This window comes from Euwallacea similis, chromosome 19 (genome assembly GCF_039881205.1).
Source record: "Euwallacea similis isolate ESF13 chromosome 19, ESF131.1, whole genome shotgun sequence".
Taxonomy (NCBI): domain Eukaryota; kingdom Metazoa; phylum Arthropoda; class Insecta; order Coleoptera; family Curculionidae; genus Euwallacea; species Euwallacea similis.
The window spans coordinates 1,237,009-1,262,591 of NC_089627.1; the positions used below are offsets into that span (position 1 = coordinate 1,237,009).

Consider the following 25,583-nt stretch of genomic DNA (forward strand, 5'->3'; position numbering starts at 1 on the left):
CCTAAGACAAAAAGAGATAAAATTTCTTCGCCTATTGAAACCATTGAGAAATCTTTTTTTTTTGTTGACGTCACCTCCTATTTTATTTTGACGTTTACTCGCCACTTTCGTGTAATGTTTATTTACCCAAAACACTCGAAAAAGACTTGTTTTTTTGCAGAAAAATGTTTAAAAAACTTAAAGACAAAATCACCGAGGAGGTAAAAATCAGCCCCCAACGTTTCCAACAGTTGACGCAAAGTGTGAGCGACAAGTTACAGGGCACCAGTACCCCAGACGAAAGCATGTTTTCTATCGGAGAAGACGGTAATTGGCCCCAAAATTTTATGTTGTGTTAAAAAAGCCCTATAGAGAAACCCTATTACCAGCTACAAGTTCAGGTTTTTCATTTATACTGTTATCATCCAATAATATCAGGCTAAATCAATCTACGACAGTTATCAACTATGATAAATATTGTGATACCAAGGTGTGTTTTCTTATTGTAACCCAATTCCTTGGTTTCAATTAAAATTTTTAAGTCTGCAAAACTACCACTCAATGTAGTACCTCACCATTCGATATATGATTCACCAAAATATAGTTTTCAAAATTTTAAATATAACCCCTGCACTAATTTCATTGCAGATGAACCTTCAGCAAACACAAGCATAACTGACCAGGGCTTTTCGAGTGTTAACCTGGTGTCACCCTCCTCTGAAGGCAGAACAAGAAGATTATCAAACTCTTCAATAGCCAGTGACATTTCATTCCTCCCCAGGTATGAGTCAGGCAGCATGTACCATTTGCAAGTAAGTATTCAAAGATGAAAATTTTAATAATCACTGAATTTATGAGTTTGGTTTTATAAAGTAATATGATTGGTAGTTTGGTAATATATGATCATTTAAAAAAATCTTGCATTAGCTGGCGAACAGGAAAAATAGGGGAAAATTAAGCCATTTGGTGTTTGTCGTTGAATATCTAATGAATTTATTCAAGATAGGCCGGTGATATTTCAATGTCTGCTTCAGATTCTTTTTTGGTAATTGCCCTGTATAGTAATCTGCTGCAAATCTGTTGGTTATTTATTGTGACCTTTGAACTTTATGATTAGGTGTAATTGGTCAGCACTAGAGATTAAGTATGAGAATTAACAATATTTCCAAGCGGTTTTCGTTTTTAAAACAAAAAATATTTTTTATTTAATTTTTTTATACATATATATTTTTAGCTTTTATTCTATAAGTAAGACTGTCTTAGATAACATTGAACATTGTCCATTTAAATCAAAGCATATTTTCTGAGAGACAACAAATAAACCAAATGGGAGTGTCATCGTTTTGAAATTTACATGACTTGATATTGGTATTTTTGGCAAATGAGAAATAGAGGTTCTGTTATTTTCCTAATTGCGTTGACGCGGTATTTATGTTTTTATTCCCTTTTTAATATTTGCATGGAACTACTGCAATACTCCATAAAAACCCAGGTACTACCATGGACTGCGATAACAGGGTAGGAATTACTGTTACGAGTAGTGAGAAATACCGTGCTGAAAGTAAATAGGTACGCGTAAAAATTATACTTAGGGAGGTACGAAAGAAACGTTGCAAATTTGCGCCAAATGCCATAAGTAGATACAGGGCTGATCTTAGCCAAGTTTACCGCCCTGAACCGTCGCCCAACCTCGTTCCCTCACAAGGGCGGTACTGGGTAGGTATTTAACTGGTGGATCTGAGTTTGTTAGCTATGTACTGAATACGCCCCACTACACACAAAACTATACAGCATGTCTTTCTTTTACAAAAGTCTGCTAAGTGCTACTTAAAAAAATTAAGGAAATTGCATAAACTGAAGGTTATATGGATGCTACACTTTGTGTTATAATACTGAATCTAGGAAAAATTAGCAAAAACGGGGAGGTTTTATCTAATATTTTTGAAACAACGTACGCACTTGGATAGAGAATTCGAGTATCCCCTAAAAAATGGCCAGTGAAATACCACAAAAGAATTAAGGGACTAAGAAGTACAAGTTTTTTCGGTCTAGTGAATGCAAATGCGTCAGACCCACGGATAAAATATTGGGTTATCATTCTGTATTTTACAATGTAAATGAAATACAATTTTTTTCTCTAAAAATGATAACCTTATTGAATGATATATTGCCCATTTTGTTCAATGACATTTGTCCATCTTTGTGGCAATTTCATATTATCGCAGTTATAAAAATGACATTCTTTTTTGGCAAAAAACTGGTCCAAGTACGTTTTTTACATGTTCATCAGTCGCGAAAGTTTTTCCATTAAGGGTATCTTACAGCGAAGGAAACAGATGATAATCCAATGGTTTCAGATCTGGAAAATAGGGTGAATGTGGCAAAACATCCCATCCAAGATGTAACAATTTCTGGCGGGTGGTCAAACTTGTATGTGGTTTAACATTATTTTGATAAAACACTACATCTTTACGAGTTACTAATCCTGGGCGTTTTTCCTTGATTTAGTTTCTAAATTTATTCAGTTGACGACACCTTTGTAAACTCGCCAGATGGATAACATAACTTTTTTTTGGTAAATATTCGCTTTTGGAGTGTTTTGGGCTGACTCACCATGCTTCGTCTAAGATTTTTTTTTCTATGCAACATTGTTGTAGACAATCCATTTTTCGTCACCAGCTATCATACGCTTCAACAATGGGTCATCTTCAGGACATCAAAGGATCGTAATATTTTCGTTGTTTGCTTCAAGGGCAAATGTTATCTATTAGCACAGATCTATTAGCTACAAGATGTTTTTTTGCAGTTCTGAAAGTTATCTCCCTGAAGGCCTGCCCTTGGCATTGCCGACTTCTGCCTGTATTAAGTTGACTCGAGACGAACCGAACTGAAGAGGTCTGATGGTTGAAATTGCTCTTTAGGGTGACCAAGTTAATTAAACACAAATCAGAAAGAATAAGGCGTAAGGTCGCCTTAACCATCTCAGATTATTCCGGCGACTATTTGCATCCATTTCTCTAATCTGCAGTAATTTATACTAAAATTAGGACTTGTTTAAAAGTCTTTCTGCCCTTATATTTCTCAGAGAATGTCCCTGAAATCCCCAGTCATGTTACTTTGATCCCACAAACAGGCCTGCTCATGAAAACTTTATCACCTGCTGAACTAATAAAAGGCTACTAGGCAAGGCCGTATTGATTATTTTAATAACGCTTATCTAAACTTCTTCTAGTCTGACTTCGACGCTTCAGCAAGTGAGCTAGAGGACAATGTGTCCCAATCCTCTTCTAAATTGGGACACCTTAGCAAGGAACAAGTCCACGCGGCCTTTCAGAAATCGCAGTTGAGGTACCATAAGTACCGGGGCAGGTACACGGACTTGGCCAGGCATTATAAAGAGCTGGAGAGAGAAAACGCAAAAATGAAGGTGCGTTAATAAGTTCTGTAATTCCGTGGGATGTTTGCCAAGTTTGCAGGTGTATTTTAGCACCTAATTATACTTCAATCGCAAGATTATTAGTTTAGATTGCTAAAAATAGATTTCTCTATAGTCGGTTTTGGTGGAAACCCAAGACAAGGCCATTCGGCGAGTGACCGAGTTGAAAGAGCAGTGCTCGCTTGAACAGAAAGCCAAAGCTCACTTAGAGAGCGCGCTGCGAGATGAAATTGACGAAAAGCAGTTGAAAATTCAGTCTCTGCAAACCAAAATCGGCCTTCTGCAGCAAGGCCGCAACCTTTCCAACGATTTGGTTCAGTTAGATGAGAGTGAGGCAACCGGCAAAGTGGATTCTGATAAGTTAGAACAACTTACTAAATACCTTAATGATGCGCGGGGCGAGATTGAGGCACTAAATAGCAAAATCCAGGAGTATAAAGCCAGGGACATAGTGTTCCAAACTAAGGAGCATGACTACAAGAGCAAGATTGCCACGCTAGAGAGGGACATCGCAGACTTTGCTGAGAGGTGAATCTCCTTTCCTCCTTATTTTGTATAGACCTCGAAATGTTTTTTAGGGAAAAAGAAAATAATTTGCGTTTGGCAGAAAACAAAATGGAGCTGCATAATGAGATGTTAGGCAAAGAGTCCGAGATTAGCCGGTTGAAGCAGGAGGTGGAGAGTCTGAGAGCGCACGAGAAAGACTCCAAATCGATCAAAATGGAAAACTTGCAAAGTCAAAATAATAAGCTGATCGAAAAGTTGGAAAACGCCACTGTAAAGTGCAACGGATTGGAAAACGAGCTACTGAAAATGGAGAAATTTAAAATGGACATTGAACAGCTTAATGGGGAGAAGCAGGAATTGGCGGAGCAGAACACACAACTGCAGGGCGTAATTTCGATGTTGAAGACTGGCTTAAGCATCTGCCAAGAGAATTTACACAGGTTTTAATACACTCTACAGGGTGGGACAGCTAAATGGAATAAATTCGATATTTACATATTTCCACATATGGGAAAAAATATGTATGCCTCGAATCTTTTAGCACTACCCTAATCATAAATAAAAATGTCTTCCAACGTTAATCAACATCTGAGGGGTAACCGATCTAATCATAAGCATTGTTCTTCTATTTAAGTCAGCAGCGTGATTTAGTTTTGTATACCATATTCTCTTCACATATCCCCATAAGAAGAAACCTAATGCAGTAAGATCAGGTGATTATTCTAGTCATCCTCCCCTTCCTATACATTCATTTGGAAAAGTTAAGTTGAGGTATATTGAGATTGACATCTGCTGTTTTATTATATTATCCATAACGAAATGGTATTAGTTATTAGTTTTTAATTTGTTGTAGAGAATTTTGTTGATTTCATGTATTTCTTTTTTTCTATTCTTTGCATTGAAGTTTAAAACCGTAGCAATTTTAAATAGAGAACGAAAAGACTTCTCAAATGAGGCATCACAAACCCATATTTATAATTAAAAAAATTTGGGCGTTGCAAATGTCGCGTAGAAGGTTGAATTTTGGGATGAAATTTTTACGTTGCAGGAAGTAATTCAGAATCTAGAATTGACGTGTTTCGGTATTTTTTTACACATGTCGAAATATGCAGATATTAAATTTATTCCATTTGGCTGTTCTACCTTGTATTATACCACATAGGACTTGAACAATTTCTTTATAGGCTTTCGCAGGAAAAGCAAGATCTTATCCACATAATAAAGTTGGAAAAGAAAAGTTATGAGACTCAAATTACACAGTTACGAGATAGTGCTAAGAAAGGACTGTTCACTCTTGAAAAGCAGATATCTGAAAAAATTAAAAGCGACTTTGAAGTTAAAGAGAATGCCTTGAAGGATCACTTTGAGCAACAAATCAGGGAGATCTCGACTAGTAACGATACAGCAGCTGAAATGCATTTGAAAATTGGGGAAAAAGATGACATTATTAAGAGTATTTCGCAAGAACTGGAGGATGTTAGGGGTAGATTTAGAGTTAAAGAGGAAGAGTATAGAGAATTGGAGTCAAATCATTTGGAGCTAATTGAGGAGAGCAGCCTTCTAAGGAGCATGGTCAATAATATGGAGAAACATATTTCCGAGACTGCCAATGAGGATAATAAAGGTTATGAGGAGAAGATTGGGCGTTTACAGGTGAGTAATATCTGCCATCGAAAAAGCATTTTTTTGGGGCTATTGCAAGGCAACGTATTTTAATACAAGAATATAAAAAGGTTTAGGTAGGTTTGGCAACACTTCCGTGAGAGCCAAAGCTACCATTAAAAAAACTTTGCAGCAATGGAAACATCATAGATCAAATTTGAGGTCAATATACCACTAGATTTGTCTATGAGGGCCCATGAGGTATATGAGATTGCATATGTTGCGCAAGGTATCTAATACATGGTCCACAAAAACGCCATGTTTTTTTTATGAAATACCTTGAATGCACAGTTCTCAGGCAATCAAAGAAAATATTAGGAGCAAAAGAAGGTGTCGAAGCACGATTACTTCGAAATGTTTGGATCGCGAATTCCTAATTTTTGCTCTCTGTGTATCTGGTTTGCTCCCTCGTTGTTGCCATGAGAGATAATAGAAATTTTGTTCCGAGTGCATATTCCCCCAAAATTTTCAAAAAAACTCAATATTTTTAGAAAAGTTGTTTCTGTAAAAGAAATTTTAAAGCATTTTTCATTGATGGTTTTAACGCAGAGAATCGTTACTCGCAATTTCCTTAAGAGTCCAAAGGAAATAAGTTTTTCATATAATATTTACGTTTTCCTTACTTTAGGCTAACATGGAAACTCTTCAAGATGAACTTGGTAAACTTCGCAAAGTAAGCAATGAGAAAGAGAAGCAAAATGTTCACTTGGCTGAAAAAAATTTAAATCTTCAAACCTCCCATGACGATCTAGTCCAGAAGTTTAGGTGTGTAGTCTTCATCTGTATGAAATTTTTTTCGAATAAATTGCTCGTCAGAATGTATGGATCAGTACATTTTTCTGTCATTTTTGGTTTGGTTTCCCCTTTTCACCAACCTTGACAAAAAAATGTTTTCTCTTTAATTCATGAGAATAAATTGACAATTTTTCGATATACGAGCTTTCAAAAATTACGCCATTCCAACTAGTTTCATGAACAGTTTATACGAATTAATTCCTTTAAGACTAATGGAAGAAAAAGACGAAGCTGCAGAGCTGGAAATAACTGAAAGCAACCTGCTTGAAATGAAGGTGCAGGCCCTTGAAGAGGAAAAAAAGACCTTACTTGATAGCTTCGAATTGGAACGCAAGTTGTTCAATAAAGTACTGGAAGAACACAACGATATAAAAATAAAGGAGATCACTATAGCAGATATGGAGCAGGCCATTCAAACATTAGAGCAGAAAATTATTGAGCTGAAGGGCTACTTGAAACAAAAAGATGCGGTAATAGTGGACCTTGACAAGGTATTTTATTTTAATACTAACTAAACAACGTAATTTTAAATCTAAACTTCCCACACAGATGAAACTAGACCTAGAGAAGAATTTGGCTAAGACGAGAGAGCAATTGCGTATTCAGGAGGAGCGCGAGGTAGCCGTGGAACTAGACAAAACCGAGTGCAACTTGCTGCAAATCAAAGTGCAGCAGATGGAAAACGAGAAAGACAATTTGTTGAAATCCTTTGAGCAAGAAAGAGAGACCTTCGACCAAAGCTTCCACCAACACAAAGAAGAATTTTTGAGGCATAAGGAGGACATTATTAAGGAGAACGTCGAACTGGCCAAGGAGAATCTCGAGCTAAAGCGCATTAATGACGAATTAACAGGAAAAACGCGATTGATCGAGGAAAAAGAACAGGTAGTGTTTATAAAAATATATATCAACGAGACACTGAGGGTTTTTTTTAGGTGATGGAGCTGGAAAACTCAGAGTGCAATTTGCTAAAGCTCAAAGTACAGGAATTGGAACAGGAAAGGGTGGATTTGGAAAAGAGTTTCGAGGCCGAAAGGGAGCTATTTAACAAAGTTATGGTGGAGCACAAAGAGCTGAAGGTCAAGGATGAACGGATTAAGCATTTGGAGGAAAGCGTCGAGCGGCTGACCGCTAAAGTCGCCAAGCGGAAGCAGTATTTAAAGAACAAAGAGGAAATCATTGTGAAGCTTCACAAAGTAAGTCGCTAGTAAATTTCTGTCAATGGTAACTAAAACCACCTTACTTAGACCGCTTTCTGGCAGAACTATGTTGTTCTATTATAATTTCCCTAAATTTCCTTTAACGTAAACATTTTAGTTCTACTGAAACCCGTATTAACGTCCCATTTCTTTTAGGACAATTTAACCAACGAACAAGAAATAGCTAAACTTATAGAGGCCTTGAAGATAAAAGAGGAGGAAATAGATTCTTTACAAATAGAGAAAACCGAATGTGGTCTATTGGAAATGAAACTTAAGGCCATGGAAGAAGAAAATCGAAATCTTTTGAACTCATTTGAACTTGAACGAACCACTTTCGAGGATGCACTAGCCAAGGGTTCACTTATTGAGAACCAAGTGGACGATTTAGTTCAGAAACTTATAGCTGTAAAGCAGGAGAAAAGCGACTTGGAGGAGGCTTTTAGATTGGAGAAGCAGGATTTAATTGACTCGTTTGAAGTAAGGAGAACTGCAGCTGCGAGAATAGGAAGTTTAATGACTGTTTTAAGGTGGAAAGAAAGAATTTCCAGATTATCGACGCAGAACTTCGTAAAATTACCCAAGAGAATCAGCTTTTGAAAGAAAAGAAAGACAATTTGAATTCTAGGCTGAAAGAAGGAACTGAGATGTTGGGAGGGCAGGTCAACATTTTGAGAGAAGAGATTAGTCGACTGCAGACTGACAATGAGGGCTTAAGAAAGGAGCTGGGTAGGTGTTCAACTAACTTTATTTTTTATACAGCATTGTTTTTTCAGATATTCGTCAAGAAAAGTTAGATGAATTAACGGCCGCAATGGAGCAATTAAGCAAAGACTTGAAGCACGGTGAAGAAAAATGTCAGAAAATTATGGAAACATCCAGAAAAGAAAAGTCGGAAAAAAAACAGGCAGTTTCTAAGATCAAAGAGATGCAACAAGAATTGGACAAGAACAACGAGGAAATTAAAGCCATTAAAATAGCCCTTGAAAGCGTTGAAAAATTATACAACGAAGCCAAATCGACTCATTCAGGCGATCTGAAGGTCTTGGCTGAAGTGCGTCAGAAGTGCGACGAGTTTGAAAACGAGAAATTTAAATTAGAGAAAGATCTGAAAAAGAAATCTGACGAGTTCCAGTTTAAGTTGAAGGAAATGGGAGTAATTGAACAACAGTTGGGCGTTGTGCGGCAAGAGAAAGAGGCTTTAAGTTATGAGAACAAACAGCTTAGAGAAAGAATAGAAGAAGTTGCTATTGAAGGCGAGAATCTTCGTGCCTTGGCTTCTAAAGCCAAAGAACTGGAGAACGTTAAGAAACAAAATGAGGTAATATTAATCCTGGATTTGTTTGAGAGGGTAGTAAATGGAAAGTTTTAGGTCTTACAAAACGAGTGTGACAGGTTGAACAAAGAAATTTCTGAGCTGAAAGTACGGATAAACCAACTCGATTCGGACAACAAACATGTGAATGAGGAACATGACAAATTAGTGAGTGAGGTTGAGGAGTATAAGGTGAAGTGTGAATTTTTGGAAAACGAAAAAGGACAAATGCAGAAGGGATGTTTTAATGTGGAACAGGAAAGAAATAATTTAAGGGTACGTTCAAACAGATATAATTAAGCCTCAGTGATTTCTCTCTTCTTGTGGAATTGATCTTTAGGTGGCTGTGACCGATTTGACTGAAAAATTAGAACAAACTCGGAAAGAAAAAGGTTCGCAACATCCGGATTTGGTACAAATCCAGCAAGACTTCTTGGAAATCAAAGACAAGTGTGATAAACTTCATTTAGAGAATAAGAATCTCAAGACCGAGTATTCAAAACTTGAGGATCAGTTTAATAGTTTCAGGAAGGTGAGTCTAAGATGTGTTGATTTTACAAGATGATGGGGACGTGGTGGTAAACAATAAGTTTTGCTCATGATTTAGTTCGGCATTTTTTAATTGTGATTTTACTCAATATGTCTTTACGGGGGTTAATAGGGCGTAAATTCCAGATACAAAGAATACTTTAGTGTCTTTGAGATGTTTGGAGTTGAAATAATAGAATGCACTGTTTGTAATTTTATTTATAGAAAATGTAATAAAATAATTTTTATTTTTAGATTAAAAAGGATCTTGAAACCCAATTAAACAAAATGGAACACCAATACAACGAGGTGACCCACGAAAAACAGCTCTTGCAGGACGAAGTACACGAGTTGAAGATTTCACCTGTGAATCATAGTAATGGGAGCAATAAATTAGGTCAGTAAAACTCTTAATATACGAATTTTAGAGAAATTTACAAGGAACTTAAATGAGCATACAGAAATTGCCAAATAATTTAAAGGGCCTAAATACCGACTGGCTAGTTCCTCTATTTTCGGGGAACAATCGCTTCCTACTAAACTTGCTACCATGTCAATAATTTTTCCCTAATGTCATTACAGATGACTTAGCGATAGTGAAACAGGACCACCTCCTATTGTCCTCCTTACAAGGAGCTCAAAACGGACCAATAAACTCCAACAGAGACCGACTACAACTAGAAATCAACGCTTTAAGGGATAAAGTCGTTCAGTATAAGTCCCTGGACCTGACCAACAAAAGCTCCCTCGAATTTTATGAGAACGAGCTGCAAAAACTGAAAAACAAGAATGAAAAACTTAACAGGACACTGGACGAGACGTTAGTTACGCTAAATCATTGCACGGAACTATCCAGTTCAACCGAAATCGAGTACCTGAAGAATGTGTTGTACAATTACATGTTGGGAAAAGAGAGTTTGGTGCTAGCCAGGGTGATCGCTGCAGTGTGCAAATTCGATCCTGCCCAGACAGAGGCAGTGTTGCAAAAGGAGCAGCAGAAGCAGACTTTGGTAAGAAAACATAAGCATTCTCCTCTTGTCGTTTGAGTGTCAATTTTTGGAATTTCTATAGCTGGGCCAATTAGGAATACTCTAGCATCAGGAAGACGCTTCAGACTTTGCTTCCAAATGCAACTGAATTAGATACAATCTACAGGGTGTTACTATAATAAAGGCCGACACCTTAATCAAAAAGCTGTGCTAAAACTTTGAAAAAGCAAATGTGTCTTATTAAAATCGTGTCAGAGGCTTGACTGTATACCAATAGGAAATTTAATTGTATACGGGGTGAGTCACGTAGCCCGTTGATTAGGGACTTTTAGAGAACTAAAGAAGATGACTATATTATCTTTTTTAATCCTCCAGAATTTGTTATCAACGAGGTACCTGAATAACCCCATATTATTACTTAATAAAGCCACTTAAGTATAATTTATTAAAATGATTAAAAGTTAAGACGAAGCCTACATAAATACTTCTTTATAGATTTTCTAACAATCTTCAGGTGTCCAAAACTGCCATCCTTAGGTTTTTTTCTGGCCGCTTTTTATTCAGAGATGCATACCCATTCAATAAACAAGCACTCCTTTATTTGCAACGGATTTAACTGGCATTTTTGCATTCCAATGGTCATAATATTCCCGGTAGTCTGCGTATTATATAATTTCGTAAAACTGTTTTATTCCATCTTTACACTTTTATGTATTATTGAATCACTTTATAATGTTTATGTACGTTAAAATAAAAAAGGTATTTACAAAAAAATGTCGTTTATTATCTCCGGTTATTCAAATTGACCTGGCTGACACTTAAAACAATTCCCCATTTGAACTACATTGAACGGCAATAGAAGAACCGGGAAGTAAGAACACAAAAGAATTCTTCACTAGATAAGGTATATACAAGATAAATCTACTTAGATACAAAAGTAACAAATGTGCTGTGAATACTCTTCGAAATATACTGAAAAATAACAGTCATTGGAATCGACACAATCATCCAAAACCCATAGTTTACACACTTAAAACCGCTTCAAAAACTCTTCCGCTACAATTCGAGCCCTGGCATTGACTGCCAGTTTCATTTCAGAAATCTCCTTATCAATCTCCTCCATGAAATGTATCACAAAGTCAACCAGTTTGTGCTTGAACATCTGCTCGGTATGGAAGTTGGTGATCAAGAAGCTGATGTCATAGCCTTCAATGGGCTTCCGCCTCAGCACTATGAAGTTCTCCGCTCGCATCATCATGAATCGCATGAATTTTTTGCACAGGATTTTTTCGATTTCATCAGCCTGTTTCACAGCAATGCTGATTCGGACTGAATTGACTGAGGTTTCTATTAGGACCTGCAGAAAAAACACTTGAAAATATCACCTTTAATGACTAATTATAATTATTTTATGTACGAAACCCTAATAATCCAAGGTCACACCTCTATTATGGCTGAGAATTCATAAAAACAGCCAAGCACATGAAAACTAATAATCATTTATGAGAGGCAGACCACTGAGTTAATTTCCTGTACATGTTGGAGATATTTTGGTGAATGAAAATTTCATCAGGTCATCAATCTTCCTGTCACTTAGCAGGGAGCCAATGTAAAATGCACCTGTGACATTGACTCAATAGTTTCAAGGTTTATAATCAAAGTATTCCAGGGGTGTATAATATTTAGCCCCAATGACAGAGGGGTACTAGCGCCTATGAAAGCAGACTGATTTGGAAAAATAACCATTTGCTGTAGGTTATTCTCTCACAACTGTAAGGGTATGTATTTGTACTGTGAACCCACAAGGGTACTCTGACTATGAAGGATGATCCCTAACAAGTTTATGGCATACCCAGAATGTGCTTAATAGAGAATGCGAAATATTCAACAGACTCACCGTCCACTTACCTTTTCTTTTTCATTCCTGGAGATTATAACGGGGGTGAGTAATAGTTCCCTGGAGCTCCTAACCTCCACCTCCGGTTTATTGTGTCTTTCCACCACTTGGGAACTAAAGTTGTCCAGGCACATTGCAGCGGTAAGCGTGTGCCGAACCGCCGTTAAATACGGTTTCAAAGTGGCTGACATTACTTTGAGTTAAACTTTAAAATTAAATTATAAATTAAAAATTGCAAAAGCACCACACCTCTTGTTGATAAAAACTTATTGTTGATGTGTCTGTGTCAGCGTCAGTGTCAAAATTGAGTCAAGGAGATTTGCTGAGCAGTCGAACTCTATAAGATCAGGGGGCATTAAAAGATCAATTTTGTGGATTTCTTTTTATTGGTTGTGTGGACTTCGACCATGGCTGTCTGCTTGGGGGAAGAAAGGGCACCAGAAGACAAGAATTGACTCGAAATATTGATATTTACTCATGTTCATAAAGCCCTGGCTCAGAAAATAGAACCTAAAAGTGTCATATAGCCATCAGCTGATTTTGGCATTTCTTGACAATTAACAGAACAAAACTGGTTTGATGTCATAGGGTCATCACTTAAATTCTATTAAAAAATAGCCAAAAGTCCCCCAATCAACCCCAAATATCGTAAATTCCCAGTTCTAAGCATTATCAATCTCCCCCGCAGCAACTAAACGCAAACCATTTTCAGTGAGCTCTGATATTAAAATGTTTTCCAAAGTTATTGCGTATCAAAAATGAAAAATGGAACTTGTTTGTTTAACTATACAACAAAAATTAGTGCCCATTTCCCTTAGAATTTTGGGCAGCAGAAGGAATTATGCCAGGTGAGTTGTACACCCTCAAACGTTCACTTATCTTCTCCAGAGTAAGCCAATTTTAACAGATGACCTTTTCGGAGATTAGTAAATACTTTTTTATTAATATCACTCTTTGCAGATTAGCTGAAGTTGGTCGCCTTGAAACTCCCAAGGTAGCTGGCAAATATGACACTGGACAGTTGATACTTCACCGCGTGTTTGGCTACCGAGGGGTAGTCTTATTCCCATGGTTGGCCAGAGTTTATGATAGGTACACACAAACTGCAAAAGATTTAAATGCAAAGTAGCTTTTAATAATACTGATAGAGATTTGCCACAACACCGGGAAGGAGATGAGGAGCCAAACTCAGGGGTAGGCAAGGAAGTCAGAGGTAGAACACACACATTTTATCAAGTCCTCATTGATCAGAGAGATTGTCCTTATATTGTATGTTAAAACTATCAGCTTAAGTCCTTTTCTAATGCTAAATCCATTATTAGAGAGCCCAAACAGAAGCAGTAACATTTTTGGGCAATCAAGACTCATCTAGGAGTTTGTATGCCATCCCTGGCCTAGATTATGTGGCTCATGAAGATATTATCCCTTATGTGAGTGCTGAGAAATCTCCTCTGCACCATGAATTATTTGATAAGTTCTTAGCTCCAAATCAGAACAGAGGTATTGGGCCATTTAATTGAGATATATTAGCATTGTCAATTGGTGTTAGTTGTTGATTTTTTAGATCCACCCTTTGTAGCCCAAGACACCCTGAAAGCTTGGCAGAATAAAAATCACCCTTGGTTGGAGTTATCTGATGTTCACAAAGAGACTACTGAGAATATTCGTGTGACTGTTATCCCATTTTATATGGGATGCAGAGAGAGTCATGCCAACTCAGTTTATTGGGTATGTTTTAGATCCTAAGCTGTTTAATGTTTTTATTGATGTAGGTTTATTTTCTAGTGGAGATACTGCATAAGGCTAGAAAACTTAGGCAATCTGAGTGTTCAATTAAGAGAGAGGCATTGGAGGATATTTTCTTTGTCAGGGACATTAGAAACAGTTAGGGGTTGGTAGCAAGTAAACTTTGTGGTTATCTACTATTTTATTTGTGTGTCAGGCAGGGGTGTAGTAGGTCAAGAGCCTGCTTTGACAAAAACGTTGCCAGCGTTCCAGTACAGCAGCCATGTCAGTCTGCAAGCGCCCAGTGGTCACATGTGGTACAGTATTATTTTACAGAAAATTTAAACTTTTTAATTTTGTGATTTCAAGGGGTACATTTAGGATGGAAAGAGAAGATGGCTACACATTTGACTGCAGAATCCCTCCTTTTTCTTTGGAAAGTAAGCCGGAAAGTGGCGCGGCCACGCCACCGGAGACTGCGTGAAATTTAGCTTCTTGTGTTTGACTATTTTATCAATTAACCCAACCAAGAAGTGCTAAAAGACCTGTTGTAAATAATAATTTAAGCCAAGAGAAATCAGATAAACATTCAAATTATTTTTATTTAGATAGCTTTATTTCTGAAGAATTTCCTTTAATAAAAAACTGGTTTACTGTCTTCCTACAACAATTGACTGTGTCAAATGAAACCATTTATGCTAACATGTTTATTTCGGTCGAATCTCTGGACGTTTTTGCAAACATGAGAAACATTTCAAACCTAATGAGACCTACGTCGAGTAATGTTTCCCCCACCGTCTCATTCAGGAAACATGAAATAACCCTGGACGTTGCTATCATCTTCACCAGATGTTTAACAATCTTACTCAATACTGGCAAGAGGACAATAGGCTGAAAGTTGATAGGTTACCTTGGCAGCTACTCTTATGAATGACCACCGCTTTTCCTAGACGTGAAGAAAACAATTCCGCTAAAAATGAGCGGTTCTGACAAAGCAAGAAACATCTTTATCAATATTTCGTACCACCAGCACAAATTTGTCTTTTTTGGTCCTAAAATAAGGTTTAGTTGTTTAATTTTGGGTTTTGGGGGCGTTTGCAGCTTTTTGCTTTGAGTTCATATGTCTGTTTTGTAATATAAAACATTTATTGTTTACTGCTTTGCTTAAATGGATAATAAAAAAAACTTCTTTTTAGCCAACCGATTTTAGTTTATTTACAACAACAAATAATTCAGACTCACAAAATACATTACAACTACAAAAATTCCCTACCAGAAGCCTAAAAAGACACTTTAAGTATGCATTATTCACTCCTATTATCTGCATCTGCCCAAAACCTCAGTTAAAGAAAAATCGCTGTTATTCTAAATAATACAAAAATCCAGCACTTGCTTTAATCATTACAATAACTTATAAATACGTAGTTCAGGAAATATAAAACAGTAAAATTAAAATTAAGGCTGTACGCAGTTACGCTAAATAACGCAGGCAATTATTAATTAAGTCATCAAGAAATCAAGGCAAATTTCTCGATTATCCCCAATAAGGTTTCGCCTTAAATTACCTCTGTAGACTTCCAAATCCCAACCCAACTCCTCTCATAGTGTGGGTAGCAGTCCTGGCCACTTCATACTGCGCTTCCATAGAAGTGAACATTTCTTGCTGCTTCTTAAGCACGTCCGTGCTTTTGACCGGCAAGTTACTAGTATCAGTTTCCCTAATGCCCATGAGACGCTTGAATTTTGACGAAGTTTTGTCTGAAATACACAAATACTAGTCTATCCTTGAAACTGAAGGAAATAATCTACCATCTGCAAAGGTGGTTGCTTCATAGACCTTCGAAGATTTACTTCCGGCCCCCATAGCTAATGATGCAGTGGTGGTGCTGGGTTTTGCGACTGCGGTGCTGTCCTCTTCTTTAGCCTTGTGCCACAAAAGTTTTCTTTTTTCTATTTGATCCCTAAAGCGCCCGGTGATTCCTGGTACGAAGAATCGGTCCCCTTGGGTGGACTTCAACTCAGCTTCTTCAATGGCAGACGCAGGGTAGTTGTCAGGTTTAAATTCAATCCCCAATTTATCTAATCGGTCCATTCTCTTGTCTGCCTTTTCCTTTCTGGAAGGAAAACCTCTGGGTCCTCTAGATCCAGACCTGGACCTCTTGGGGGATTTCCTCGGAGACCTTGAACGCCTATGATCTCTACTGCGCCTTCTCTCACGCCTGTCACGATTGGACCTTTAAATTATCAATCAGTTATCTCTTTTACACTTTTTTTTTTATGGCGAATTCAAGCAACCGCGCCAGTGAGCACTTCAAGCGGTAATGTGGCTAGCAAACGGCCGTTTTTCCGTCTGCCTTTGTGTTACTTAATTTGTCATAATCAAACTAGGACAATGGAAAAAGTTGGCCATATTACCGCACTGAATGCGTCGCCATTGGAATAACTCTACCTATCATCCCTCCTTCTCTCATATCCCCTATCTCTCGCCCGGTCTCTGTCATCATCTCTAGAATCTCTCCTATCATCCCTCCTTTGACGTCTATTATCTACCCTATGCCGATCATCCCTTCTTCTCTCATCCTCCCTTCGAAATTTAGGGCTTCTGCTAGCACTTCTGCAATCCGAGACGGCAGAAAACCTTTGACTTGAGCTAGATAATGATGACCGATTGTATGAGTGGCTGCTATGGTTCGGCCTTGATCCACTTGAAGGGGTCGCTTGTTGGTTACTTGAGGAGTCGTTGGAGTCCTGCAGAAGAAACGGTAATGTGAATCTGTTTTGGTACCGGTTTTCAAGAGTTAGGATTGTTTTTAAGGGGTTCGGCTCTGGTGACACAGAGTTAAGAAAACAGTTTTTTCGACATTAAACTATAGAGAGTGACCAACCAAAACTACAGCTTCGGAATAAATTGTTAAATACAATTAACACTAAGTGCCAATACATTAAGACCTAGGTAATTTTATCTAGAGAATATATTTCCATAGAAACGGTGAAATAACGGCAGGAAGTTAGTCCGTTTCTTAGTTTGCACTGAAATTGGCTTCTAGATAAAGTTATCAAGACTTTGATATATTGATAATGGTAAACTTTAATTGAAAAATTATTTTTCCTTTGTCTCTTGCTTAGACCCTTGCCAAAACTTAATTTGAGGTATCCAGATTGTTCCACGTCGAAGACAACAAAAACAACTTTATTGGAAGTGATTTGGTGGATCACCCTGTATGATGTGATTTTTTTAACATAATGAGTATGTCCACGTTTTTTTCAGTTTTGCCTGATGATAACCAACTTTAAAACACCTCCAGAACTTAAAATTTCTTGGGTTTTTTGAGGCACTCCTGCCAGCAAAATATCCTATTTTAAATTATTCTTCCTACTATAGAACAGCATTTTTGACAAAGATCTTTGTAATCATACACAGATCTGACCAGAATATGTAGAAAATTGACATTCACCAAAATAAATGAACCCTGGTTAATACTCACCAAATCACCGGAGATTCTGGTTCTGAATTCATCTTAAGCCGCTCGTTTGTTGTAGGCTCGATTCGAGATATCAAGGTCTTTACAATATAATTATAACAGATAATGTTAATATCAAATATTTCTTTCGCAATAAACAAATAAATAAAAATTACACTATATAGCGGTAGAACGTTGATGAACATGTCCTCAGGACAAGTACCATATTTATGATGTTTCAGGCATGATTCAACATTGTTCTCAAGCAGAGATAGTGGAATTTCAACATAAATTGATAGAGACAAATGTATCCAATCATACCTGAAAGCTTTTGCGTAATAATTCCGCTGCAAGGGCCGCTTATACACTCAAATTAATTAGCGCAAAATGTAAATAAATTTACCTCGCTCATGTCCATTCCAACTTCGTCATAATTGTCTTCATGCCCAGTATGTTTCTTGTTATTGGATGAGTTTGACCGTCCAGGCATCTCCTATCAAAGATTTGTTCGTCATCGAACTAATATTTGGCAAAAGAATGCATTAATATCATTGCCAATAAACGCGTAATTCAAATGTGTATTTTAAGAAATCGACCATTTGCAAAATCCTCGACTTAAAAACGTTTTTTTACTAAGTTAAAGATATGCTTTAGAGTTTACTAACCTGAACTAGTTATATTTAAAAGCATAGTCAGTAAGAAAGGTCAGGTTAGCTTAGGTAAAGGAGTTTTGAACAGGACAGCTCATAATTTCCCTACATAAGAGAACAGGTAAAGTAAAAGCAGACCATAGTAGATACAGCCAAAGTGTGCATTTTTATCTTTAGGTTCGGTATACATTCACTTTGTGGCAAAGCCTATTGATATACTAAGTTCTGCTTTAATACCACAGAACTCTATCTTCGACTGTATCTTTAAGGAACTTATAAGCTACAACCAAGCACATAGAGGATTTTGGCTACATTCTACATGAAATTTCTTGCTTACTTTAGAATTTTAGATAGTTCATTGATGTAGGTTGATCAAGGTATAGATACTAGTAATTTATTTATAAAAGCTTTAAATGAGGCTTAATCTTGAAGATGTTTTTTACACAATATTGATTATCAGAAGGTCAAGGAAAGGGAGGAGAAAGGTAATAGAAGAGCAAACAGAAACTTATGAATAAAATTGAGCGTAGGTATCTACTTACAGCAGATAGTCTGTTTTATTTTACAGTTATTTGGGGTATTACTCCGACTTAAGGAAATGCATCAAATATACAAATAACATTTGATTGAGTAATAGTGGGGATATATAGGTGGTTATAGAGTACTTTCGGGCACCCAAAAGAGGCTGCAATTGAATATCTAATATCCCCTATGTCCATATAGGAAGAGCGGTAGTAAATGTTTCATGCTGGGTGTGAGGTGATATAATGCTAGTCAATATTTACCAAAAATTTCTCGTCTCCAGATTCGTCACTGCTATCGTCGTTTCCATAACTCATTAAGGAATTCATTACAACTTTTTCAAATTAATTAGAGCGTTAATAAAAGGAAAAATTCCACTAAAACTTGCAAAGCATTAAGACACTTCAGCAGAACGACCAAGTTCTATCCATTATCCAATATGGCGGATAGCATGGCTGTCGCCGTTACTAAACTTAGTCAACTTTCAGTTAGATGTCACTGCAAGCGATTTAAACTGTTGATTTCCCTACAAGGTTCAAGTTATGGCTGAAAGATGTCGCCCCGTCCTTTTAATTGAGTTTTAAAATTAAAATTTTCCTGTTGTTTTCTCTCATTTTAAGACAAAAAAAAACTGTTAGGTCGTTATGGCATTTAATAGCATTTTATATTGGAATTAGATTTCATGAAACGATATGGAATTTAAAAACATATTGTCAAGTAGAAAATTAATGGGGCCAGTCTGGGCCTACTTATGAGGCCCTCCCAGAGATACAATTGTCGCCATTGGTTTAATTCAATTATCGTGGTGTTAATGTGCGATAGAGTTCAATTAACACAAACACTGAAATTATCACGCAGCAAGAGATAAGCAGGAAAAGAAAATAAAATATCGCAACATCTTAATTGTTAACAACATCTGCAGGTAATAAGAGGGGCTAGATTGGAAATTAAACCAATGGCGACAATTTTGAATATCTTTGCTCAGTACTAGATAGATCGGTGCAGGACTTAATCAGAGTTAGGGGTTTGAAATGCAAGGTCGGCAAGTCGTATACATAGTTAGAGAATATTTCCACGAACTTATCGTTGACGACTTCCCATCAGCAAACTTTTCTCCATCAATATACTACCAGTAATTTTTCTTATACGGCCGACAACCATTGTTAACGCACGGCATGCTACAATAAGTCATACGCGAATCTAATGTCCTTAACTCTGAAAATATTCCAAAATTACTTCGTCTTTTTATATTTTGTGGGCCCTTGACTTTAAGCCACGTCTAGCTTGTCACACGTTGTTAGTGTACTTAAGTGTAGAATTTTCGCGTCGAAGTCGATTTCTGCAGCATCTATGTATATTCAATGGACGCCTCTGGCAAAGCCCGAACTGCCGGGCTCTATGCGTCCGCCACTGCTTATGGATATATGCTTTTAAATTATGAATTTTCGTCAAACCAAAAACACTGGTAAAACTCCATCAAAAACCAACATGATGACAAATTTAGCAACTCATCTTAATTTAAAATGGGACCACCCACATTTCGTAAAGAATACTCCGCGCTTGATGGTAGATTAGTATCGAGTACGGCTTATTAACTCCGGCTACTGGTCATTTTTATGCGTAAACAATTATAGTCGTCATTCTGATTAAATCTAATGTAGACGATGATCTTTGTAATTGTTTTATGTTCTGCTTACTTTTGTCCTCCTTTGGATGCCTCTGAACAGTGGCTTTCCGGACCACTGCGGATTCCTTCCATCGGCTGGCCAGATTTGGGTGGCAAATTAAGGTTGTACCTCTAAGCGACTAAACAAATTGAATCTAATCGCGTCATTTTCCCACACAAATGACAAAAACTCAAGATTCAGACTTAAAGTTAAGACATTTTCCTTGGGTGGCATTTCTTGCGACTCTAGCTTAATGAGCTGGATGATGATGGTGTACTTTTCGATGGTCACTCTATATTTTTTAATCAAAAGCCGCATTTAATTGCTCTCTAATAAGATTATGTACACAAACACGAAAAATGTTGCTGATATTAAACTCATATACGGATGGGCCTACTCGTACGAACATCATGACTTTTGATAATGTCGCAGCCGCACCGGCCAAATTGGGCTTTGTTTGAAAAATGATGGAAGGTTGAATGAAAAAGACTCCTCAATGAACTCCATGATTAAAAACGATCCCTTTTTATCTCACTTTGTAAATTCCCGGTCGGCGATATAAAAAACCCGGCAGGTAAATTACATTTTTGATTTAGTTTTTTCATCCTCTCGCGTTATTTAGACAGAATGCGTTTTCATTCATAGGAGCTGAGACGATATAAATCATTTTCGACCGAACACAGGTAGCTGTTTCGAAATTGGATACGTGTAAATTACTTTATACCGGGAGGACCATTATTTGGTTTTTATGGTTACAAATGAATCCGGCAGTGTCATCACAAAAACATATTACTTTCAGTGTAATGAGGTCACTTTTCAGACTTCACATAGAAGCCATTGGTGCTATGCCTTGGGTCGAAATGGTTAAATCGAAAACTCCTACAAATGTCACACTAATTTGAGGAATTCTCCACACTAGTTAACATGTTTGCTTTAGGGTTTTTTGATCCAGTTTATTGGGCCTTTATTGACTTAATTAAGAAATTATACTAAATACCTGCACCATAAAATTCGTCGGCAACATAAAACAGCAAGTTTTGAACAGACCGAATTTGATCTCTCGCGGTAAATTAAGTTCACGGTTATAAGTAATAATGATTGAAAAAATTACAAATTCATTATAATCTAGCCAATTTCTAATTTCTACAAATCCATCGATGGTTCGATGGTCTTATTGTTCCCATGTCGATTAGCAAAGTGAAATTATTATTAATGTTTAGTGGGAATGACACTTTATTTCATAGTGGACAAAGAGAAAATTTAACGGTGTTTATTACAATGCAAATTTCATAAGACGCTAGTTTTAGAATTGGCGTAAATCGACGTGAACTAGATCTGGTCGATGGGCCGGAAATTATTTAAATTGATTTTTTCAATGCAACTTTCCCCTGTTATGGGAAACGATTATGGAAGACGGGCCTTTTTTTAGATCGCCGATTTGGGATTTTTACACAAAAATATTATGATAGTTGTATAGAAAGAAAGAGAGAACTGAAGTTAGCTGCACTAAAAAACATACGTGCACGCATCCGATTGGTCCGCAATTTTGAGCATGTGCGGCTCAGTCATTGTTCTTTGTATGATAAAAGTGTCAGTTGCCTACGAGCCGTCATTCTGTGCATAAAACGTGATTAAGGGATGGATATTTCCAGGCAAAATTTAACAATATCCATGTTGTTCTGTTTCAAACTGAACAAAAATGCTGTTGAAACTACAAAAGTTGTTAATTCGGCTTGGGAGATCATTTTATTGGTGCTTCAATCGTTAGGACATGGTTTAAGAGGTTTCGTGAGGGAAATTGTTGTTTAGAGGACAGTCCACGCCTAGATGTAGACGACTTGTTATCAAATTTTACTGACAAAAATCCATTCCAAACTGAAAAAAGCCTGCAGAACAGTTAGAAGAGACTCAATAGGCTATTTCAGGTGGATTGCATATGATGAGAAAGATTCAAAAAGAAGAAAAATGGATTCTTCACGACCTAATTGAAGACAACAAAAATCGAAGAGTTGACATCTATGTGAACTTGCTTTCTCGATTTAAAAGAAAGAATGTTCTACACAAACTTATTATGGAAGATGAAAAGTGGACACTGCTTGACAGTTCTAAGCGTAGAAAAGTATGGGTTAATCCTATCCGGCAACCCACATCAATTGCAAAACAGAATATTTATGTCAAGAAAGTATGCGTTTGGTCGGATTGGAAGGGAATCATTTACTACGAGCTTCTGGAACCTGGTCAAACTGTTACCGCTGAACGTTATCATGCCCAAATGATCAAAATAAGTAAAGCTGTGAAGGAGAAAAACATTTACACCCACGGAAATCGAAATGTGATATTGTTACATAACAATGCTCGTCCGCATATAGCAAAACCGACCCAGGAACTCATCTTCTTCTTAGACTGGGAAATTTTACAGCGTACGGCGTAATTTCCAGACTTAGCTCCTTTCGACTTTCAGTTATTCAGGTCCAGCAGTTCTCTAAAGTTGAAAATGTTCGAAAATGGCTCGATAACTATTTTCCCTCTATCGCGACAGCATCTATTCTCTACTCGATAAATTGCAAAAGACCGTATATAGTAATAGACATTATTTTGATTATTTACATTGCCAATAAGTATGTTTTTAATGAAGCTTAATTTTACTAAAAATTTCTCAATTTCTATTTGTACATCTATTATTTTTTCTTTAGCTCTATTTATTACAAGTATGACCCCGTATCTCTGCGAATAACTAACACTTAAGCTCGAAAAAAGGACAACTTATAGATACACATATACATATATTGAAAATCCTTTCAGACAATTTTTTGTGCGTATTTTTACCGATATTTTTGACCCCAATATAAGGAAATTTACTAAGAAGATGAGGCGGCAATCTTCTTGAGAACTTTTGGCAATTTTCGTGCAAGTTTTATTCAAATTTTAGAAAGCCTTGTGGGGGTCTCTATGCAACAAAACTGAAAATCTGCAAAAGCCATCGACAAACAATGGAAAAGTTCGTACTTGACATTCTAAATTGTCTCCAGGCGATGAAAAGGTATTCCTAAACCCTCTTAACGTCACGTCTCAGACTTTTATAAGGCATCGGGGAAGTCCATAATCGTAAATCACTGCACTAGCTCAAGGCGAATTAACAGAGAACCACTCTAATATGTAATATGACGTTGTCAAAATAAAAATCTAATAATAAAATTGCTTTATAGTGAGAAAACTGAAGGAGAATCCAAAAATATCTAGGGCCCTTTAAAGAGCTGTTTTATCCGAAACCAGATTCAAATAAGTTTCTTAGCAAAACTGTTACAAGTCAATTCCCTTTGATTTTTTTATTCACCTAGTTGTATGATATTCATTGGTTACTTACAAATGAACGCTTAGCGATTGAGTGCAATATACAATTTGGGGAAAACCCAACATTAAGAGCCGTATAACTGAAGAACCCACAGCACAAACTATGAGTTTTTTGGAAGATGTTCTCTTAGCCTTCAGTCACTTGTTTTGGTTTATGTACGGTGGCGCTCCTGCTCTTGAATATGAATTTTTTATATTCGAACATTTGTGGCCACCATGAAATCCCGACTTAAACCCACTAGATTTTTTTTGGTTTTTTTAAGTCATTGGCATGCAAATTCGTAGCCTAACAGCAGAGGAAAGTTTTTGTATAGGGTAAGCTTAGCTGAATGTATTAATTTTTTTACCCTGTAGCACTCAATACTCGTTTGAACTAATGTTTCTGGGACACCCTGTATATGGCAAACTGAAACTGTTTTTGTTTAAGGTTTAAAAAAGAAGAGGAAAGAAGAAAATTCAATTTAATTGGTACATGGACAAAACGATTTAGTATAGGTGTACCATAAACCAGAGTAGGCCCAAAAATAAACGCCAAAGTCTTGGCCATAGATTTTCCAGATCGTTAAAGAAGCAGATGGTTCAACGTTATGGCTCGTGCCAATGTTTTCACTTAATATTCCTCCACGTCATAAGTAATTAGTTTTGAGCGACATTCGTGCGCAATTAAGGGTTAATTAGAATAGGAGCGAAGCTAATCCAACTGAGCACAAGACCACACAATCTCCTCGGACAAGAAATTCAAATATCTTGGCGGAAAATATCAACATAATCGTGTGCGTAATTCGCGTACGATGACGTCTTTAGTGGGGTGTTCCGATGATTGAAACGGGAAACCCATCTGTCACCAGAAAAGACCCCCATTCAATGGAATTTCATAACATGGGAGCCGGTCACGCCCGATCAAGCCAACTGCCTATTTTAATACACGTTCAATAGATTGTCGTTTGTGTCTAATTTCCGGTAGGCAAAAACAAAATGTCGGAACAGCGCTTCCGTTTTTTATTTAGGTGCCAGCCCGAATCAGTGGGTTGGTTTGTCTCGCAAGCTTTTAATCCCCACAACTTATCAAAAATATGACCATAACCAAATGAAATAATTCCATAAATCTGCTCAGACAGAGACGAAGGCGGCGATTAACGCCCATAAGTCCTTCTCCGTCTTAAGTCCAAAACGGCCTGGAATGCTCACATGGTCCTGAATGCTTTTGGTGACTACAAGCGAGTCATGCTGCCTGAATTAATTTTTACTGGGACCAGAACTAGAATTGTGCATTTGCCATTGCTTGGCGAAAGTGGGGATCCAAGGATGGCGCCAGATTTCAGGAGCACTGGACAATCTAGCAGGTATGGTACACCGCAAGGGGTTTCCGTGGAACCATCGCAGTCCCCTATACGGTTAAGTAGATAAGTGAGAAGTCGCATGGCGGTTTACACAGGATGTTGCCTGCTCTTGGTGGCTCAGAATGGATCGCAGAATTGAACCTATTAGCCGACCTACTAGGATCATAATTAAGGCACAATTGAGTAGGCTGCCACAGGCCTCCCGTCGCCAATGCAGGAGTGTTAGTAGACTATAATTTTTACCGTAATTTCCAAAAAATAGGGAAAACCACACGTTAGAAAACGTTTCGTTGTGGAGGTACAGAATACAATACACCGTATTTTTAAGACTGATGACACCTCTCGAATTCTGAAGGAATCTCCATGAAATTTGACTTGCAAGCGTCCACTTTTCATTCCAGTAGGATATTTTACCCAGTAGGCAGTGCCTTCTATGGGTTTCCGCGCAGGGCCGGCCTTAGCAAGTCTGGCGTCCTGGGCGAAATTTTGAATCACGCCCTCCTACCTCCAAGAAAAACCGCGGACCAGGAAAATCCGCCGCCATTCCAGGTCTGCCGCCC

At 37.4% G+C, this 25,583-nt stretch overlaps 4 protein-coding genes across 8 annotated transcripts; 2 read left to right on the plus strand and 2 right to left on the minus strand.

The window, feature by feature from the left end:
* The first annotated feature begins 74 nt into the window (after nt 1-74).
* On the plus strand, nt 75-11,184 carry Golgin245 (Golgin-245). Its single transcript, XM_066399780.1, has 18 exons — nt 75-306; nt 628-791; nt 3,212-3,406; nt 3,531-3,943; nt 3,994-4,362; nt 5,107-5,575; nt 6,213-6,349; nt 6,588-6,870; nt 6,929-7,264; nt 7,315-7,575; nt 7,735-8,058; nt 8,109-8,307; nt 8,355-8,899; nt 8,951-9,169; nt 9,234-9,425; nt 9,677-9,818; nt 10,004-10,431; nt 10,493-11,184. Exons 1-18 carry the CDS (start codon nt 165-167, stop codon nt 10,514-10,516), a joined length of 4,842 nt encoding a protein of 1,613 aa, XP_066255877.1. The 5' UTR covers nt 75-164; the 3' UTR covers nt 10,517-11,184.
* A 10-nt stretch (nt 11,185-11,194) lies between these two features.
* Arpc4 (Actin-related protein 2/3 complex, subunit 4) lies at nt 11,195-12,596 on the minus strand. The gene is made up of 2 exons (XM_066399781.1): nt 12,319-12,596; nt 11,195-11,767 (listed from the first exon to the last, which is right to left on the minus strand). Exons 1-2 carry the CDS (start codon nt 12,496-12,498, stop codon nt 11,441-11,443), a joined length of 507 nt encoding a protein of 168 aa, XP_066255878.1. The 5' UTR covers nt 12,499-12,596; the 3' UTR covers nt 11,195-11,440.
* A 341-nt stretch (nt 12,597-12,937) lies between these two features.
* On the plus strand, nt 12,938-14,635 carry POLDIP2 (DNA polymerase delta interacting protein 2). Of its 2 annotated transcripts, none has more exons than XM_066399730.1 (8): nt 12,938-13,155; nt 13,268-13,399; nt 13,456-13,576; nt 13,630-13,807; nt 13,857-14,035; nt 14,093-14,198; nt 14,250-14,349; nt 14,402-14,635. In XM_066399730.1, the coding sequence occupies exons 1-8, from the start codon at nt 13,073-13,075 to the stop codon at nt 14,514-14,516; spliced, it is 1,014 nt and encodes a 337-aa protein (XP_066255827.1). In that variant the 5' UTR covers nt 12,938-13,072; the 3' UTR covers nt 14,517-14,635. The 2 variants fall into 2 exon arrangements, with proteins under 2 accessions (XP_066255827.1, XP_066255828.1); XM_066399731.1 differs by having other exon boundaries at nt 12,947-13,155; nt 13,872-14,035.
* Nucleotides 14,636-15,224: 589 nt separating this feature from the next.
* LOC136415083 (arginine/serine-rich coiled-coil protein 2-like) lies at nt 15,225-19,119 on the minus strand. Of its 4 annotated transcripts, none has more exons than XM_066399477.1 (5): nt 18,929-19,119; nt 17,897-17,986; nt 16,482-16,780; nt 15,842-16,251; nt 15,225-15,790 (listed from the first exon to the last, which is right to left on the minus strand). In XM_066399477.1, the coding sequence occupies exons 1-5, from the start codon at nt 18,992-18,994 to the stop codon at nt 15,594-15,596; spliced, it is 1,062 nt and encodes a 353-aa protein (XP_066255574.1). In that variant the 5' UTR covers nt 18,995-19,119; the 3' UTR covers nt 15,225-15,593. The 4 variants fall into 4 exon arrangements, with proteins under 4 accessions (XP_066255574.1, XP_066255573.1, XP_066255575.1 ...); XM_066399476.1 differs by having other exon boundaries at nt 15,842-16,266; XM_066399478.1 differs by having other exon boundaries at nt 15,842-16,266; nt 17,897-18,012; nt 18,929-19,085.
* Nucleotides 19,120-25,583: the final 6,464 nt, after the last annotated feature.